At 34.7% G+C, this 17,731-nt stretch overlaps 1 protein-coding gene across 7 annotated transcripts in view; it reads left to right on the top strand.

The window, feature by feature from the left end:
* ssh (Protein phosphatase Slingshot) overlaps positions 1-17,731 on the top strand; it is a 256,624-nt gene that overhangs the window by 236,355 nt on the left and 2,538 nt on the right. For 6 of the 7 annotated variants that reach the window (XM_017910247.1, XM_017910242.1, XM_017910244.1 and 3 more), the window contains 3 exons: positions 8,936-9,130; positions 15,224-15,493; positions 16,978-17,534. In XM_017910247.1, coding sequence (XP_017765736.1) covers positions 8,936-9,130; positions 15,224-15,493; positions 16,978-17,534 — 1,022 coding nt within the window. Of the gene's footprint in view, positions 1-6,684; positions 6,750-8,935; positions 9,131-15,223; positions 15,494-16,977; positions 17,535-17,731 lie in introns of those variants that run through there. The other variant, XM_017910245.1, reaches the window with a different exon arrangement.

Genomic DNA, 17,731 nt, shown 5'->3' with positions numbered 1-17,731 from the left:
CGGTTGAAACGTGTGAAATAAGAAAATGGACAAAACAAAGAGGGAAAAAAGGATGGAGATGTGAACCTTCGAACTTTAGTCACGCCGAAATTAAACAATCAACCCGAGCCGTGCAAGAGGCAAGAAACTTCCCTCTCGGCGCGATACTTTTTGCTCTGTTCCGGGCCTGGCTGCGGTCGAACGACCACGATGACTACCTGCAAGGTTTTTCCATTTATCAAGCTGCTCGGACATGGTTGGAAACGTTTGTCAGTGCGTTGTTACGTTTCTGACGCAAAAAACGAAAGCCTGTTGGAGCGAACGAGCAGAGATGTTCACGGATAGATCCTCCTCTTTGACCAAGCACCGTCGTCCAGCGAAACACCGCAACCGTTCTACCTCGTTGCCCGGTTAACCGTGAGTCAGAGACGCAGAGGAGACTCGAGAATGATCCTATGAACGTCCGAGAAGAAACGTAGATGAAAAGTTGCACGAGACTGTGCCTAAATTACGTCAGACGTGGCTGGTGTAGTCTATGAGCAAGTCAGGCCTAGCTATTTATTAGGCTGTTGCACGTGAAGTGGTTGGTTGTATGTAGGTTAAAGATTTCCAGTCACGAATCGATTGAAAGTGATTCCGAGTGTTATGCAACGCTGAAATTTATTTTACAGGTACGTAGAAAACTCGAGGTATATAAAAATTGCACCTCGGAGAAGTGTGCAGATGCAGGCTGTAGTTAGCAGTGAACGGGTTAATGAAACGGTATGCAGTGAAATAAAATCAGGAAGAAGTCGATCTTGTTCGAGTTGCAGCTGGAGTATTTATTCGAAAATTTAAGAGCAGGGTGTATAGAATTTGTGAATCGCTTTCAGAGTGCTTCTATGAGTATCTCGAATATTTTTTCTTCGCAAAGTCTAATTGGACTGATCTATTACACGATAAAATCCTCGAAGACCTCTGCTAAATAAAATGATTTACTGAATGTAACGAGAAAAGAGAGAAAAAGTTGATACAGGAACTTGGAAAATGAAATAGAATACTGATAATAAAAGTTGGAATCTTTTGACAGAAGGATGAGGCGAGGATTTGATTAGGGTTGCAAAATGAGAAAGATATTGTATCAAGAACTTGGAAAAGGATAGAAGAAGGTGATTGATTTATTATGGTGATTTACTAGGATGGCTAGTTCGTAAGGCTTTCGGAAGTCTCAAATTTCAGTTGGTTTATGATTTTATGGAGGTTTACTGTTAGGCTACTTCGTTTTAAATGAACCGTGTTCATCCTAATGAAGTAAATGACTATTCGAGGAATTCATTCGGGTCTAATGATCATCCAAGTACATCTCGGACATATTTCATACAAATTATGAGTGTATCGCGCTATTTTATTTATAAATTATGGGCAATCATCGTCCCTTGGCTCATGTGTTGAATAATACAGTATATCAAGACCTATGACTAACTTAGGTCTGTGTATCAGAAAAATCGATATCGATATTTGATCTTATGAAGCAATTACTATACAATTCCATGCTTTGCAAGTTAGTGAAACCATAAACGCAAAGAACGTCTTGCATAATTGCAATAATTATATTAAAGAGCTTCAAAGATTAGGATACTACTATGTACCAATCATCGACTATATTCCCAATCGATTATCACTTTTCTCTGACCAGTCACACCGATTTAATAGTAAACAAATTTTTGATAATGAAAAGAGAATAGACATATCCTGTTCATAAACATGGAATATTTGTCCTTTTCATGAAATAACGAAGAAACTTAGCTCTGGACGTAGAACACGTTACCTATCGATAACGATGAATCATGTTTCGATTAATAGGCATTGTGTTTCGTGATCTCATAGTTATAAATACAGCGATCGCGAAAGAATGGTGATCCCTGAATTCTTGGTAGATAATTTGGACGTTCGATCTGCACGAAGTAATAGCCAATTAAAAAGAGAGAGGGACCTTTCAGTCTGACGTTTGCAACTTCGCTTTGTAAAAGTCATTGTTACGATGATGTCAACCTTGAGTGGAAAAAAATGTAGCCAAGTTGAAAGTTAATAATGTCGACAATGATGCAAATATCCTTCGTGTGTCGAAGGATACTTGGTCGATCGTTGCAATAAATATTCGCGAATTATCAGTGGCCAGAGAACATTCGCAGGTATCTATTTGTTCCAACTTTTCTTTCTCCTTAGCATGCTCTTAATTACCACGAATTATAAACCATTCACGCGTTAAATTGTATCCTGCACTTTCACTCTCTGGAACAACTCTTGGAGCGTTTGATCTGTGCCATATGTTGGGTTTAGTGGATAGAAAACTGCCTGCTGAGAAACAATAATTCTTCCTGTCCAAGTACGTTGATAATGTAAAGTATTTTCGAAGCTTTGGTTGAAATATAAGATTACATTAAAATTGAGTTGTATTAAATTAAAAATTTCAGGCTTATCTTGTAAATATAAATTAAGTTGTGTAGAGTATCCTCTCTTCCTGCAAAGTTCAATCATTTGTTTAGCGAGTAAAAATATAACATGGAAGTATCGTGAGAGTCTACGTGTATTGAAATGTCGTAATGGAAATAGGAAATGTGAAATAAATTTTAATATTGTAGATAATACTCTTAATTTTATCTGAAGCAATAATAGGTGAAAGTTGTACATGGTAACTGTAGGAAATGAACTATCTATAGGATGAAAATGAAATTGTGTGAGAGAGTATATTGTGCTCTATGTATTTTCACTTTTCGAATAGTTATTTATGAATTGTTGTTGTAAAACTTCATTAATGTTAATCCTAAATATATTTTATATATATTTATTATATTAGTATGTATTTTATGAATAGATAGTGTATACAATAATTTCACTAATTGTATGACTTCTCATTCGAACAGTATAAGTTTATGTTATGATAACTGGATTCAAGCGAAAGGAATTAGCTTCTCCAAACGCTAATTAAAATTTTGTTTCGATGAACGGATATATGGATATAATGTAGAATATTTCACTGTAAGCCTAATATCATTATACTATTGAAATATTAACAATGGTACAATGGTAACAATAGTACTATTGAAATATTTAGCTAATGAAATATTAATTTGGTAAATCTATTTTACATTAATACATTATATAAACGTTATTTATATTCTTTTTCTTTATATACATTAAAGATAAAGTTATTATAATTTTTCCAAGTTTTATATTTTTATTACAACTTTTTATCATCACACTTTCAATTATTGAAATATTAACAATGGTACTATTGAAATATTTAATAAATCTAATATTAATTTTTTAAAATTGTTTTACTTAGGTGCATTACCATCTTTTCCAAGTTTTATATTTCTATTATAATTTTTTATCATAACAGTTTCAGCTATTGAAATATTAATAATGGTACAATGGTAACAGTGGTACTATTAAAATATTTTACAAATAAAATATTAATTTCCTAAATTTATTTTATTTAGAATCATTATCATTTTTTCTAGTTTTATATTTTTATTCCAACTTTTCTTATTATGTCACTTCCAACTATCTTTGTTTATACATTTCTGTGTCTCTTGTTTTAGGTTACCTAATTTAAATATACTTAAGTATTTGCTCCATTTATATTCATATTTACATATTTCTTTATTCGTATATCTGTATCATGAAAAACAAGAGAAGTGTACATTTCGTATTTCTTTACAAATAAAAAGGAAATCATAGTAGAGAAGGAAACAGACAAATTCTACGTTTATACAACTCTTTTGTCCCGTTAGTTTTAATCAACAAAAGCTAGACACGTTTCATCAAAATATTACAGAACAACACTTCTCTGATGTTACTTCCGCTGGTACGAGACAATATTCCTTTGTTCCACCTGAGACTTCGTGCTTCAGAACAATTCTGTAGCACGTGTCTTAAGTACTTCAAAGCTTTTACCAACCTCGGTTTTTGTGATAATACTTTGGCGGGAAAACACCGTTGCAATTACATCCGTCGCTATCCTAACCGCGAACTGATTACGTTTATCCGCTTAAAGCTCTGGTATTTTCCTGTAACGTCCGTGAAACGGAAATACCATTTCGAATACAAACCTACGATATCCTCGATAATGTTCGTAGATATTAAAACACGTGGCAATAACAGGATGTGTCAGAACAGAAACAGAAATTTCAATTATAAATTCGGTGACACAGTGAAATTAGATACGAAGGATGTTAGTATAATTTTTGTAGTGCATACTGTATTATTAATTATTATTATATTTTTTACTATATTGTTATATGGTATTCTATTATTACTTATTATTATATCATTTTATTAATATAATAATGAACTATTGAATTTATCATATAATATACTATATTTCTAACAATTACTATTCTCTAATCATATTATTCATTATTGTTTTATTATATCGTTGCTTGTTATTATTGAATTAGTGTATTTCATCGTTATTGTATTACTACATAACATACTGTATTATTGACTATTTCTGTATTGCAGATTATTGCTACATTATATATACTGTATTACTATATAAAGTAGCACAGAATACTGCATATTTTTGCCTCTTACATAATTTATTACTGAAATCTAGTTTTGTCACTAGATTACTTGATATTTATTCGTACATAGCTATAGCATAAGTTATATCCCACAAAGGAAAATGATTCTATCGCGTGAAATCTTATATATATTCATAACTCGTTACACTGTTTGCTTCCTGTTTTAATCAAAATAATCAGATGTCTTAATTACACTTTACTCTCTGACAATTACCGCGTATTTCAACGATACTCTGAATATTTAAAATCTTCCATTTTTGTTTTTCGATCCTGCAATCATCGATCTCGGATCTCTCGATTACCATTTGTTGAATGTTAAAAAGAATGTCTTGCCACAAATTTTTGTCATTTAGACATTGAAAATAATTTTTAAAGCTACGAGTGCAACAATGTCGGTGGATATGTATGAAAGACATACATGCAACGACAGAAAAATGGTCAGAGAGTTTATATAAGTGTATGCAAATAAATAGTGCCTTGGAATAATTTGAAGAATTTTTATGTCGCATTTTTTTCTCACGGATGGAAGATACCCACTGGTTCCTCGAAGCTTTTATTTCGCCTTATTTGCTGCTACATTGTGTTACTTTCACCAGGGACTGTATTTATGGCACTGGTTTGTACAGTTACAATTTTATTCGGGAGTTTCCATAAATTGTAAGACAGTTGAAACGCATATACATTTCTGCACGAGAGCTGTAGAAAGGCGGTGTAATATTGCTGGAAAAACTACATGGTGTTGAGACTTTGCTCAGGAAGTATATACATTCCGTGATAAAGTGCACCGTAGACATTACATTCTGTACGAGTGAAGAAATTTGTAACGCAGCTGCAATCTGAGAACAGCTTTCACGATCACCTTTTAAAAACTGACAATTTCCTTACGACTTTATACAGTCTTTTTTACTCCAAAGAAATTTAATCAAAAATTTGTGCAATTTTAAAAACCGTAATATCAGTTTCTTTGGAATCACGTATAGTTATAAAGATGGTAAAAGGGTATTTCAAATTTGAAAATAAAAAATTCGCAACATGAGACATATATAGATATTAAAAATAATTAATACATTTGTTTAAAGAAAAAACCTAATGAACTACATTTGAAAGCACTTTCAAAATTACTTAATATTAATTTTGTCAAACACTTGTGTGACAATTTGACAAGAAAAATAACAAAATATAATATTTCATCCGAAGATAATTTAAAAATAAAATAATGATTTTAAATTGTCTGGAATGTAACATGTGGTCCATGTTCTGATCTCGAAATCGAAATAAACTTCAATTTCCAAATAAAATTTTATTTTAAACAAATCGGTTACAGATACTTTACCTTATTTATTATTTCAAATTAATTAACCTTAAATTTTAATATAAAATTTATATATTATACAGTACATGTTAATATATTAAAATACAACTAATTCCTATTGTTTTAAACAAGTTAATTACACACATATATTGCCTGTGACATATTATTATACCTATTTCTATAAATTATTACTAAAACCTACAAAATTCAGTCTCCTAAACTCTCTACAAATTCCCAGAAAGGCATAAATTTATTACAATCACTCGTGCCATAAAAATCTTATAAATTATCCAAATTGTACAAAATTTCTCCTAAAAGTACTCGTCATTAAGACACCTTTCTCGCTGTTGTTCTCGCAAAGTTACACACTTTGTAGCAACCTTTGTCGCTCGGAATCGTCATAGGCCGCAGCAATATCCCTGTAACATTCAGTAAGGCGGCAAGCGAGGAAAACTTAGCTCGAACCACAACATTCTATCGTGGACCGTCACATAACACGAAACTTTCCATTATATTGCAATAAAGTTGCGTCGACAGCGATACGAGCAGCGTATTTATTTTAGCCCGATAAGGATCTGAGCCACTGCTAGGGGAAACGCGACCAAGTATTTCCTCTTGCTGGAAACGGAAGTGGTTCACGTTCGAGATAAGTAATTCTCTTTGACTATTCGGCCTTGTTTGTTCGCCAGTCTAGACTTTGCTTCGTCACCGACAACTTCGCCACCACTTTTCGTTCGTATCGTCGTGGCAGCGCGTAAATCTTCCGCGATTACTGTCCCGACGGATACTCCCTTGGAAGCTTTGACATCTTCCAAACGACGGATTTCAGAATCCACCGAGATTGCTATGGTAAAACGTCCTGCCGACTTATTGGACTACCTTGCAACACGGTAAAATATTTCTTCGAATTTCTTCAAATTTCTTCTGCGATTTTCGAGTTCCTCTGAGTCTGTTGCAGTAGGTCATGGTGCGTAGTGAAGAGATAGTGAAAAGTGATAAATGTTGACCTTTTTAGAACTATTTTTATTATTTTGTTTTTAAGTTATTTTTGAAAAATTGAAATCAATTGTAGCAGGTTTCTTTATTTAATTAATATTAGAGCAGAGTATCCAATCAGATTGCTATGGTAAGAAATTTTTCTACGTCCTTTTGGAATTTTTGTGTTCTGGGTCTGTTGCAGTAGGAGATGTGTATAGTGACGAGTAAGTGAAAAATGACGAATGTTGACCGATATTTCATTCCTTTTTAAAACATTTTTGAAAAATTGAGGTTAGTTTTAGTACGTTTCTTTGTTTAATTAATATTAGAGCAGAGTATCCAATCAGATTGCTATGGGAAGAATTTTTCTATTCTCTTTCGGAATTTTGGTGATCTTCTGGGGCTCTTACTAATTACAAGATGGTGCATAGTGAAAAGATAGTTGAAAGTGACGAATATTCTGACATATTTAATACAGTTACTCTGTGTGTTGATTCTCCTCCAGAAATTTTTGCGAAATTAATATTAATTTAAATATTATATGTTTCTGTATTTAATTATTATTACAGCAAAGGGATTTAAATTGCTTTACTAAAATATTTTATGGAATTTTTTCTCCTTTCCTTTGGGAAATTTGAATCCCTCCTTTCAGGAATATTTATTAATACTCTAATGAATGTTATGTATTTATTTAAATTTTATTATTGCGATTTATGTTTTATATTTTCTCAAGAAAAATTGAAGATACTACGATTAGTTTAAATATCATATATTTCTGTATCTAACTATTATTTATGCAGAAAGTTTTGAAAATCCTTCGAAATTTCTATGATAGACTCTTAGGATAAAACATTTTAAATTAATTTTATTACCTATACCAATATGAATTTTTTAAACCAAATTTTAAACTCACATTTCTGGCTAGTTATTTAACAAGCATTTAACGGATTCTTCATAGATTATTCATCGTATATATTTCTCTGTAATTTATATCTCTGTATAACAACATTTTCCCGTAGTAAATTGTCTGTGGAAGACTAATGTACCATAAAGCATTCGGACACACAAAGGCAGCAGCAGAGGTATTTTCCAGAGGAAATCGGCGTACATTTATTGCAACTTTTAATGAGTACATCTTCACAAAGCAAAACTAATTAATCGGAAGCGTATTTTATTTGACTCACTGAATTCGTTGTAGCTCGTATCTTATCAGGATGCACGGTCATAAAAATCAAGCCGACTTCATTTATAGGAACGAAGTGTCTGCGCTTAATGATCATCAATTAAACGATTTCCTGCTGCCTTCTTCCGTCAAACCTACAAATTTTTCTACATATACACTCTCTCTCTCTCTCTCTCTGTACGTTAATAATTTATGAAACAATCAACTGGTAAAAACAGCTTTTGTTACTTCGAGATATACGAGAATTAACCGAATAATTATCCTGGATCATTTCGTGTAACATTGGACCAAATTGAGGAAGTCAGTTTCACTCGGAAGCAGTAAAATGAATTTAAAAATATATTCCAAAATTATAATTTATATTATATTACCCCTGGCAAAACGTTTTCATGAAAAAATAATTCTTTAGATATAAAGTGTAATAATATAAGTATAAAAGGCATAAACATGTCATATCAATCTGGTACGAATTAAAAAGATGAAAACTAATTTAATCTTTTGTTTATTATTGACGAGAAAATATGGAAAAAATCATTATCGTTACATTTGGCTGAAAACATTTTGCCAGTTTAATATAATAATTTATAAATAGAAAATACATTTTTTCAGTATTAATACTAGTAAATAATTTTTTAATACTGAGTACTAATACTAATAAATAATTTGATATTAGGACGATATTGGAAGGTTAATATTAATGAAACGGAAGTTGCAAAGTTATGAAATTAAAATCGAAATTTGCCACGCGTTAAATTAAAAATTGAAATACAGTTGGGCTTATTTTAATAGGTAATCTGTTGATAAATTTGCAAACGATCATTTCCTCGAGCTTTAGATTCGTGCTTGACAGACCCATTTTGAATATAAGTCTGGCCAACACGTAAGTTTGAAAATCTTTGTATGACTTTTTTGCAGGTCGGCCTTGCAGACGTTGCACAAGGTGTCGAGTAAGGCACGCGAACAGAACTACTTCCTGGGTGGCCTGTCACACGACTGGGTCAGTTACTATGAGCAACGAATCGAGAGCGATCGCTCGTGTCTTAACGAGTGGCATGCTATGGACAACCTGGAATCTCGAAGACCACCGTCGCCGGACAGCGTACGCACCAAGTGAGTTCCTTCATTCCTATCCTATTTATGACAATTATACTTACCCCATAGCTTGTATTCAATTCGTTCCGTCCAATTATACGTGAACGACAAATCTCGAATTAGGAATCATGGTACTTGAAATTAAATATTTTCGAGCTTTCCAAATACCCCAAATGACGAACCGCCAATTACGAATGGCGGCCGAATCTATTACTTGATGAATCAAACTGATCCTCAGGTGCACAGGTACCATGTGTGAAAATTGCGTAGGTGTTGGTCACGTGGTTCGAATTTTACAGCGTTTCAAAGACTGAATATATGGGACTGAATGTGTCGGCATTTGCAAGCTACTTTTGACGCTACTGCGAGCTTCCTAGTGAAACTAGGAGTGCGAGCTTTGGGTCTGTGAGAGCTTTCAGTGTGCCCTACTAGCACATATAACTTTCGCGAGCTTTCGAGCTTGCGAGATTTTTTGCTGATTTTTGCTCGACAAATTCAGGTCTGAGAGCTAGTTGTAAAAGATCCAAGAAGTGGTCTACCATCGAAACAGTTCCAATGAATGCGGTCATTTCTAAGATTTTCATGAACAATACTTTTGCATCCAGGACGTAAAATTTTCTGTTAATTTTGCGATTTTGTAGCAGGATAACGTAACGTTCTAGAATGTGGCTCACTTACTTACCTTACTTATCTTACTTACCTGAAGTTATCCAATTGACATACTATTTCATTGCATACTCTTTATTTTCAAAGTCGAATAGAATCATGGAAAATTTACAAGAAATAGGAAATATCTTACGCTTATAATTAATTTATTATTGACTTATATGTATTCTACAATTAATTTATAAGTAATTTATGTCTAATTTATGACTAACGTATAGCTAATTTGTAACTAAATTATAGCTAATTTATAACTATCACTTATAACTATTATGTAGTGTTTCAGCTTTGGTGCGTAGCTCTTAGCTTGGTACGAATTTCAAAGAGTAATCCTTGAAAATTCTACCAATTACCAGGTCTCACCACGTGGAGGTGGCTACGCATCGAGACCCGACATGCGCCCTAGTGGCGCAGCCTGCTGGCGCTGTCCGTATCAAAGATACCCTAATCTAACTTGAAGCGAATTAAGTTAAATCGACTCTACTGGCACTTTATTAAATATCGTGTCTTACAAAAGGGATTTCGACTCGGTATACTAAAACTCTACTGTCGCAACGCTAAGATATTTTCAAGTTCCCATAAAAATAGGGAATGAAATATCAAACACGCGAGAAAATAGAAAATCGCGACGCGCCCGAACGAGATCGCGATTATTCGAAAGACCGACTAGCCTAGGCGATGTACTCCCGTGTACAGAGATAACTTCATACCTCGGCACCCTCCCGATCGGGCCTAGCTCAATTCCAGTCACTGTCGCACTCGCCAAGACTTACACGTGGACCAAGGATAGTCCCTGAACCAATGAAACTTCTAGTGTCAACGCGAGGGCCCTGCTGGGCGGTTGCCGGCCAAGACAGACACTTCGCATCCCAGCCACACGGGGTAGAACTTAATCATCCCTGTGGTCTAACCGTAGATGGTACTAGTCCGTCAGCCAGCATGTGCCCGAGCCCAAGTCGCGTACGACTTAGGCAGCGGACCGCCTCGTCGAGGTCAGAAGACGCACTGATCCGAGGGGGTCACCCTGGAACCCGATGCATGACGAGATTGACAGTGACTGGAAATGAGTGTCGGAGACGATTCGTGAGGATGACTTACGAAGCATGTACTTATCAAGTACACGAGAGCACGTCGCGTAGGCTAGTCCGTACTTAAGAAAAATCGCGATTATCGCGAGAACGATTACGTTCTGTTTGGTGAACGAGAGGGATGAGAAAGAACGAATATAGAATGGATACATTCGCTTCAAGTTAGGTGGCTTACCTTTATACAGACAGCGCGCACATGGGACTTAGCCTAACAGTCTATCTTATGACTACTTAAAGGTAGACGCATGCATCCCGCGTCGTTAATTGATGCGTTACAAGTAAAGTCTTGAGAAAACTTGAGAATGTTAAGAAACCTAAAAGCTAAAACAGAATATATTATTGTTAATGTGAACCTGAAAGGAAACGGATTAGTACGAGGAAAGAAAACGAAAGTGAAAGAAACGGAAACCATGAAGGTTAATAACCAAGTGGAACGAGCAAGCCAACGACGAGACCTAAGCAATCCAACGACGAGACAGAAACATCCCAACGATGTGATATAAACAAACGACCGAGGAAGCGCTCGAGTATTGTACGAAATACTCGAGCGCTCTAACGAAAACAAAGGGAACGGAAACATAAAATCTGTAATATAAAAGGTAACTAACACCTGGAAGAAAAATTAATTAGTACCTGAAAGAAGAAATTATTGTTAAATTATGTAAAGGAGTGGACAATGGCTACTGAACAGCCATTGATCTAGCCAACGATGAGACATAAATAAACCAACGACGAAGCATTCGAATATTATACGAAATATTCGAATGCTTAAACAATGAAAAATAGAATGTTAGAAATAAAATCTGAAAGAAGAAATATAATTAAATCCTGAAAAAGAAAATAAATTAGACATGGAAATAAAAATTGACAACCCAACGACGAAGCATTCGATTATTGTACGAAATTGTCGAATGCTCAAATAATGAAAAATAGAAGGATAGAAATAAAATCTGAAAGAAGAAAAATAATTAATACCTGCAAGAAAAAGTAATTAGTACCTGGAAGAAAAAATAATTAGTACGCGGAAGAAAAAATTATTTAAGAGGTTGGGGTGTGGGTGTAGTGTACAGTAGTTATCGACTAGCCAAATGGTCTAGTCAACGACCACTGATAACTACAACCTCACTTTCGGAACCCCTTCCCCACCGAAAAAATTTTGACGCGACTCTTACGAAATCGAACCGACAAATAGCTCGAGCGTCGACCGCGAGCCCCCTTATATACCGGCGGCCGGCCGAAGATCGGCGGAAATTTCCGAAATTTACCGATCCCTTTAAAAATTACTTTTTCGCTATAATAACCAATAATTTATCAAGTTTTTTGATTTTTATCGTTAATATACGTTGCAAACTATTTGTTTGGTACAATTTTAATTTGTTATTGGCAACAGGTGTAGCAATTTATCAACGTTCTACAAATAATAAATTGCAAATAATAGACACTTCAACACAAACACGTTATATGTACTAGTAATAGCCAATAATTTATTAATTTTTCACTTTTATTATAAATTTACGTTGTGAACAATTTGTTATTAACAATATTAATTTGTTATCAGTAACATATTTGATTATTTATGCGTGTTTTATATACTAAAACTGCATTTGCACCTCCATGGGATAAATTTCTATATGTATACGTTTGTCAAAATATTTTTATTTCCTCTATATTTTTTTAAAGTCAGGTTGGAGTTTATTTTTTAACTGCTTTATATTAAAAAGTCATTCGTATTTAGGTCTCGAATAACGAACCTGTTTCAAATGACAAATGATTCAGAGAAATTTCTTTTAATATGAAAGTACAAATATAATAATTTAACATATTGACGTAATAATTTTACAAATCATAATTTAATAAAATACTATAATAATTTTTTTCGAAGTTTAAATTATCCTAAATTCGAAATGTTGCCTGACTTGAAATTGCGATGAACCAGATTAAGGAAGAAATTTGCAACAGTACACGTGTGTCGAATATTGAAAAGTACCACAATAAAATTGTCAGAACTTCCTTGTTTGACGTGATGAATCATCGTGTTATTCCCGTAACCTGTTTATGAGTTTAAACCTGGAAAATGTATCGTAAAAGCTGCTAGGTCAGTATGAATACAGCATTTGAAGAAGCTTATGTAAATGTTAGGACAGCCTAACGTTGATTTATGGAATTCAAAGACTGATGATCTTTCAATGAGGAATTAGTTAAGAGAAAGAGTCATAAAATACCATTAACAGTGATGCTTTATGAGAGATTATTGAAGATGATCCATGACAAATAGTGAACGAGATAATATTTCAAATGGGACTAAGCCACTCCACGATTATTAGTCACATAACACAAATATCATAAGTAAAGAAAACGATTAAAGGGGATCAGCAGGATGACATATAGAGGACAAAATAAATGGGAATAATCGATTCGTTATTTCGACGAAATATATAGAATTTAGGAAAATGTGAATTTCGAATCCCGAACCCTGAATTCTAATTCCTAATTCCAAACACTGAATGGTGCATTATATATCCTGAATTCAGAATCCTGAATTTCGGGTTTTAAATCTTGGATCTTGAATTTCAAATATTAAATCTGGTATCTCAAATCCAGAGTCTTGAATGCAGAACCTAGAATTCAGAATACTCTTTCTTCCTATACCTTAAATATTATGTACCTCTCTGTCTGGTTAGGCTACTTATTCGTTAGTCACGAACCTTGTCACTTAGGTCTCAGTCACATTACGTCTGCCAAATACTGAAGCATCGAGCCCTCGTTAATGGATATCTTGCCCATAACAGCTACTTAAATGATCAGCGAAACACGTAATAGACTTTCTCAAGATTCACATCTGCCTGGCAGCCAAATGGTTAAAGAAAATTATTAGATATTCTGGGACGATTCACAAAGAAGTGCCAAAACTTAACGAGACGGAAACTCCTCGCATAGGCTGAGTACTGCATAGGTCTATTTATCCGAGAATGCTTGACGGACGTTGAATTTCGCGTATTCTTTTGCCGGCATTAACAAAATCGTTGCAAGCGAAACAAAGAATCGATCGTGGAACAGCTGGCCTTTGATGCGAATTTAACTTGGTGCTTTGCCAAAGTCGATGGTTTGTTGACATTTCTCTGGCATCCCTGATGATAGCTTGCACACGATCGGGGCATACCTTTATTGCCATTCTTCAATTATTCCCAGCTTTTGCGTCTTTCACGTATCTCGAGGTGTCAAACTTAGTTTACTACATCTCGAAATTAATTTTGAAACCTTCAAATTTCAACGTTATTAAATCACTCAGTGTCGCGATTTCGAGTTTTAACAACTGAAAACTTCCTGTTGATACGCGAATAGCTAAGTATGTAACGTAACACTTCCTTTTTTAATTTTGACATGGCTATAATAATTGGCATCGTTCATGACGAATTGTACATTTATCCATTTAATTGGATGCCCTTGTTTCAGTCGAACGTGACTGTGCTTCAATGAAAATGACTGATATTTCATGCGATTATACGTGTTTGCTTAGCGAAGTTGGCATAGTTTTATCAATGTTATATTTATCAACTCCGGTAAGTTAGATCTTTGCCAATATTATATTTAGCAACTTTGATAAGATAGACCTTTATCTATATTAATTTACCAACCTAAAAAGGGTAAACCTTTATCGATATTAAATTCACCAACTTGGGAAGAGGGATCATTCCAACTCCCTTGAGCAGATTCGCAGTAACTAATTAATTAAGAAAATTTGATATAGCACAATTTACATATCGATTATTCCATCTGAATACGAGAAGCGTCTGATTAAAATGTGGTTCCAATATTTCTTAGGTTTATTCAGGTGAAGGTACATTAAATTGACGAAACGTTGAACTTAACATTTAAAATTTGAAATAAAATATGGAATAATTGGTATAATATTGGCAGATTTTGTTGTATCTTGGTTGATTCATTATCTACGATATTTTCTTTTCCAGACATTAACGAAATCGAGTACTTCGATTCCAAATTCGAGATAATTTATTGCTCCAAATTTCCATATATAAATAAAGTAGAGTGCATGAAAGTATACAATTTCTATAAAGTATAAATAAAGTATAAGTGTCTCAGAAGAAATCTTGCAAGGACAGTAATTTTACGAGTTCGAGTCTAATATTTCTTGAAAACGGGAGGTATTCTTGAAAACATGTCCTTTAAGAAAAAAGGAAGAGAGAAAGAATCGATTATTTGACTCTAAGTAGTACAAGACCCATTTAATGCGACAGAAGTCTAATAAAATACCTTCGTGTAATGTGCTCTCTGGGATCACTTATACTTCATTTATACATGGTATCGATTCTTTTTCTAAATACGTATCTTTTGATCACAGACCCAGAGAAAGGGACGAGACTGAGCGCGTGATCCGATCGACGTTGAAGGAGATCATGATGTCCGTGGACCTCGATGAGGTAACCTCGAAGTACATTCGAGGTCGTCTCGAGGAAGACCTCGACATGGATCTCGGGGAGTTTAAGCCATTCATCGATCAGGAGATGCTCACCATTCTGGGTCAGATGGACGCGCCGACTGAAATATTTGACCACGTTTACCTAGGAAGCGAGTGGAACGCGAGCAACTTGGAGGAGCTCCAGAAGAATGGGTGAGTTCCTTTCTTCGCGTTGCTCGAGATCCTCTGATCCTTTTAATACCCTCCAACGATATATAGCCCCTTTTAATATCACTGGACGTGTCTTTGATCGGAATCTTCCTCTGGTCCACTTCTTAGAAGCTTCTGAAGATTTAGTGGAGACTCTGACAAGATTGCTTAACAATTTCTTTATTTATAATCCACCCTCGATAGTGAAGATCACTGAAGACGTTTGAAGATGTGCTCTGACCTGATGTGTTCATCGTCAAAGCAATTTTTTGAGACCTTTCATCGAGATCACTCGTGAATTAACACTAGAACATATAACGAGTGACTAAATATATTATACACGAATGATAATAAATCTCGTGGTGCGATAAAACTGAGTAACTTATATACGGGGTGTTCCTGATAGCTGTGTACCAGCAAGGATCAGGTAATTTTTTATAAAAAATATGAAAGAGATATAGAATATATTTCGTTTGTATTATTAAGATAGAATTAAAATATAAAAATACAGAAAAAAGAAAGTCAGAAAATATTAAGCATATATGTATTGGGTTGATGTTCAAAGTGCCAAACCAAACAAAGCAACTGGTTTCAGATTTTTCGTTTCTTGTAATTGTTTAAAATATACAGCTGTTTGTGGAAAAATTAATTTTGACGTTTATTGTGATGGAATTAAGTTTGTGCATACCTAGTTATTGTCATATAATATATAATGTTAGTATATTTTCAACCGTCAAGTAGAAATACTATCCTTTTTTCAAGGAAAAACAGTATGAATTCAGTAAAGAAAAATATGAAAAATTGGAGAGCGTAAAATTCGTATTACCTGCTTGAGCCACGATTTTGTGACAGGAACGATGACGTGTGAATGCTCGCTGTCATGGTGTAATACTCAATTGTGTTCCGAATGTAGTCGTTTCTTTTCGAGCATACTCTTTAATTACGTGTTTCAGAACGTGACGTACGTTTCGCTCGTTGCATTTGGTCACCTGTAAAGAAATTACGCAATTCTGTACATATTACGTATTTTATAGACTCAGTTTTAGAAATTGCGGACTTATGAGGAAACTAATATAATTTCATCAAATTTTCGCCACATAGTTCCGTGTCACGTAGCTACAGTAGGTTAAACAATTTAAAATAAGCAAAAGAGTTGTTTTCTATTCATAAAGGATTACACATGTATCTAGAATATCTCTATAGGACCCTCACAGAACTGACTCTCTTGCTCTTAGGATTCTACCTATTCCACTCCATTCTATTCCCACATTAGTCACTCGTTCTCGCGACTTTTCTTTTCCAATATCTCCCATTAGTCCATTTCTTAAAGGTTTCGAGTCTTCTTCGTTCACCAGTTGTTTGACCATTGTGACCATGATAGGATTAGTATTAAGAGGATCGATTCCCTCCAAACTTGTCAATATCCTTACCCGTGTTTTCATAAATTTTCTCCTACTAAGAACTATCTTTTATGTTTCTAAAAACAGTGTGAGGCATATCCTGAACGTAACACGGGAGATTGACAACTTCTTCCCCGGGATGTTCACGTATTTGAACGTACGCGTGTACGACGACGAGAAGACCGACCTGCTGAAGCACTGGGACGACACGTTCAAGTACATTACGAAGGCGAAAAAAGAGGGTTCGAAAGTGCTGGTACACTGTAAAATGGGAGTGTCCAGATCTGCCTCGGTAGTGATCGCGTACGCGATGAAAGCGTACAACTGGGATTTCTCTCAGGCCTGGAAGCACGTGAAGGAGAAAAGGAACTGCATCAAGCCTAACAACAGCTTCCTGCTGCAGCTGGAAACCTACCAGGGCATACTGGACGCGATGAAGAACAAGGAGAAGCTTCAGAGGTCGAAGTCGGATACGAATTTGAAGTCTCCTACCTCCACGAAGGATCAGTCGAAGAAGGAGGAGAAGTCTGACAACGTGGACAATGGTTTGCAAACTGTTTCGGGCTCTGAACTGAAGAAGACCAGCCAGAGGCCGAAGAGTTGGTCGCCGAACGTGAAAATAACTGAAACCATGTTGCCTTCTGGTATGTTATCCTTCCTTCGGTTCCAATTGTAGATATTTTCCTATTGAAATTTCAATATTTCTAATATTTCAGTTTGCTCCTTTAACGAATGAAGCATATTGTACGATTTAATACGACAGTTAAAAATGAAACGTGTATAATATTGCATTTGTCCACCTTACATTCACTTGTTGTAATCAACTAATTTATTTATCTGT

Source organism: Eufriesea mexicana, unplaced genomic scaffold (assembly GCF_001483705.2).
Source record: "Eufriesea mexicana isolate 0111107269 unplaced genomic scaffold, ASM148370v2 scaffold87, whole genome shotgun sequence".
NCBI classification, from domain to species: domain Eukaryota; kingdom Metazoa; phylum Arthropoda; class Insecta; order Hymenoptera; family Apidae; genus Eufriesea; species Eufriesea mexicana.
Note: the sequence above shows the minus strand (reverse complement) of the source record. Positions and strands in the feature narration are given on the sequence as shown.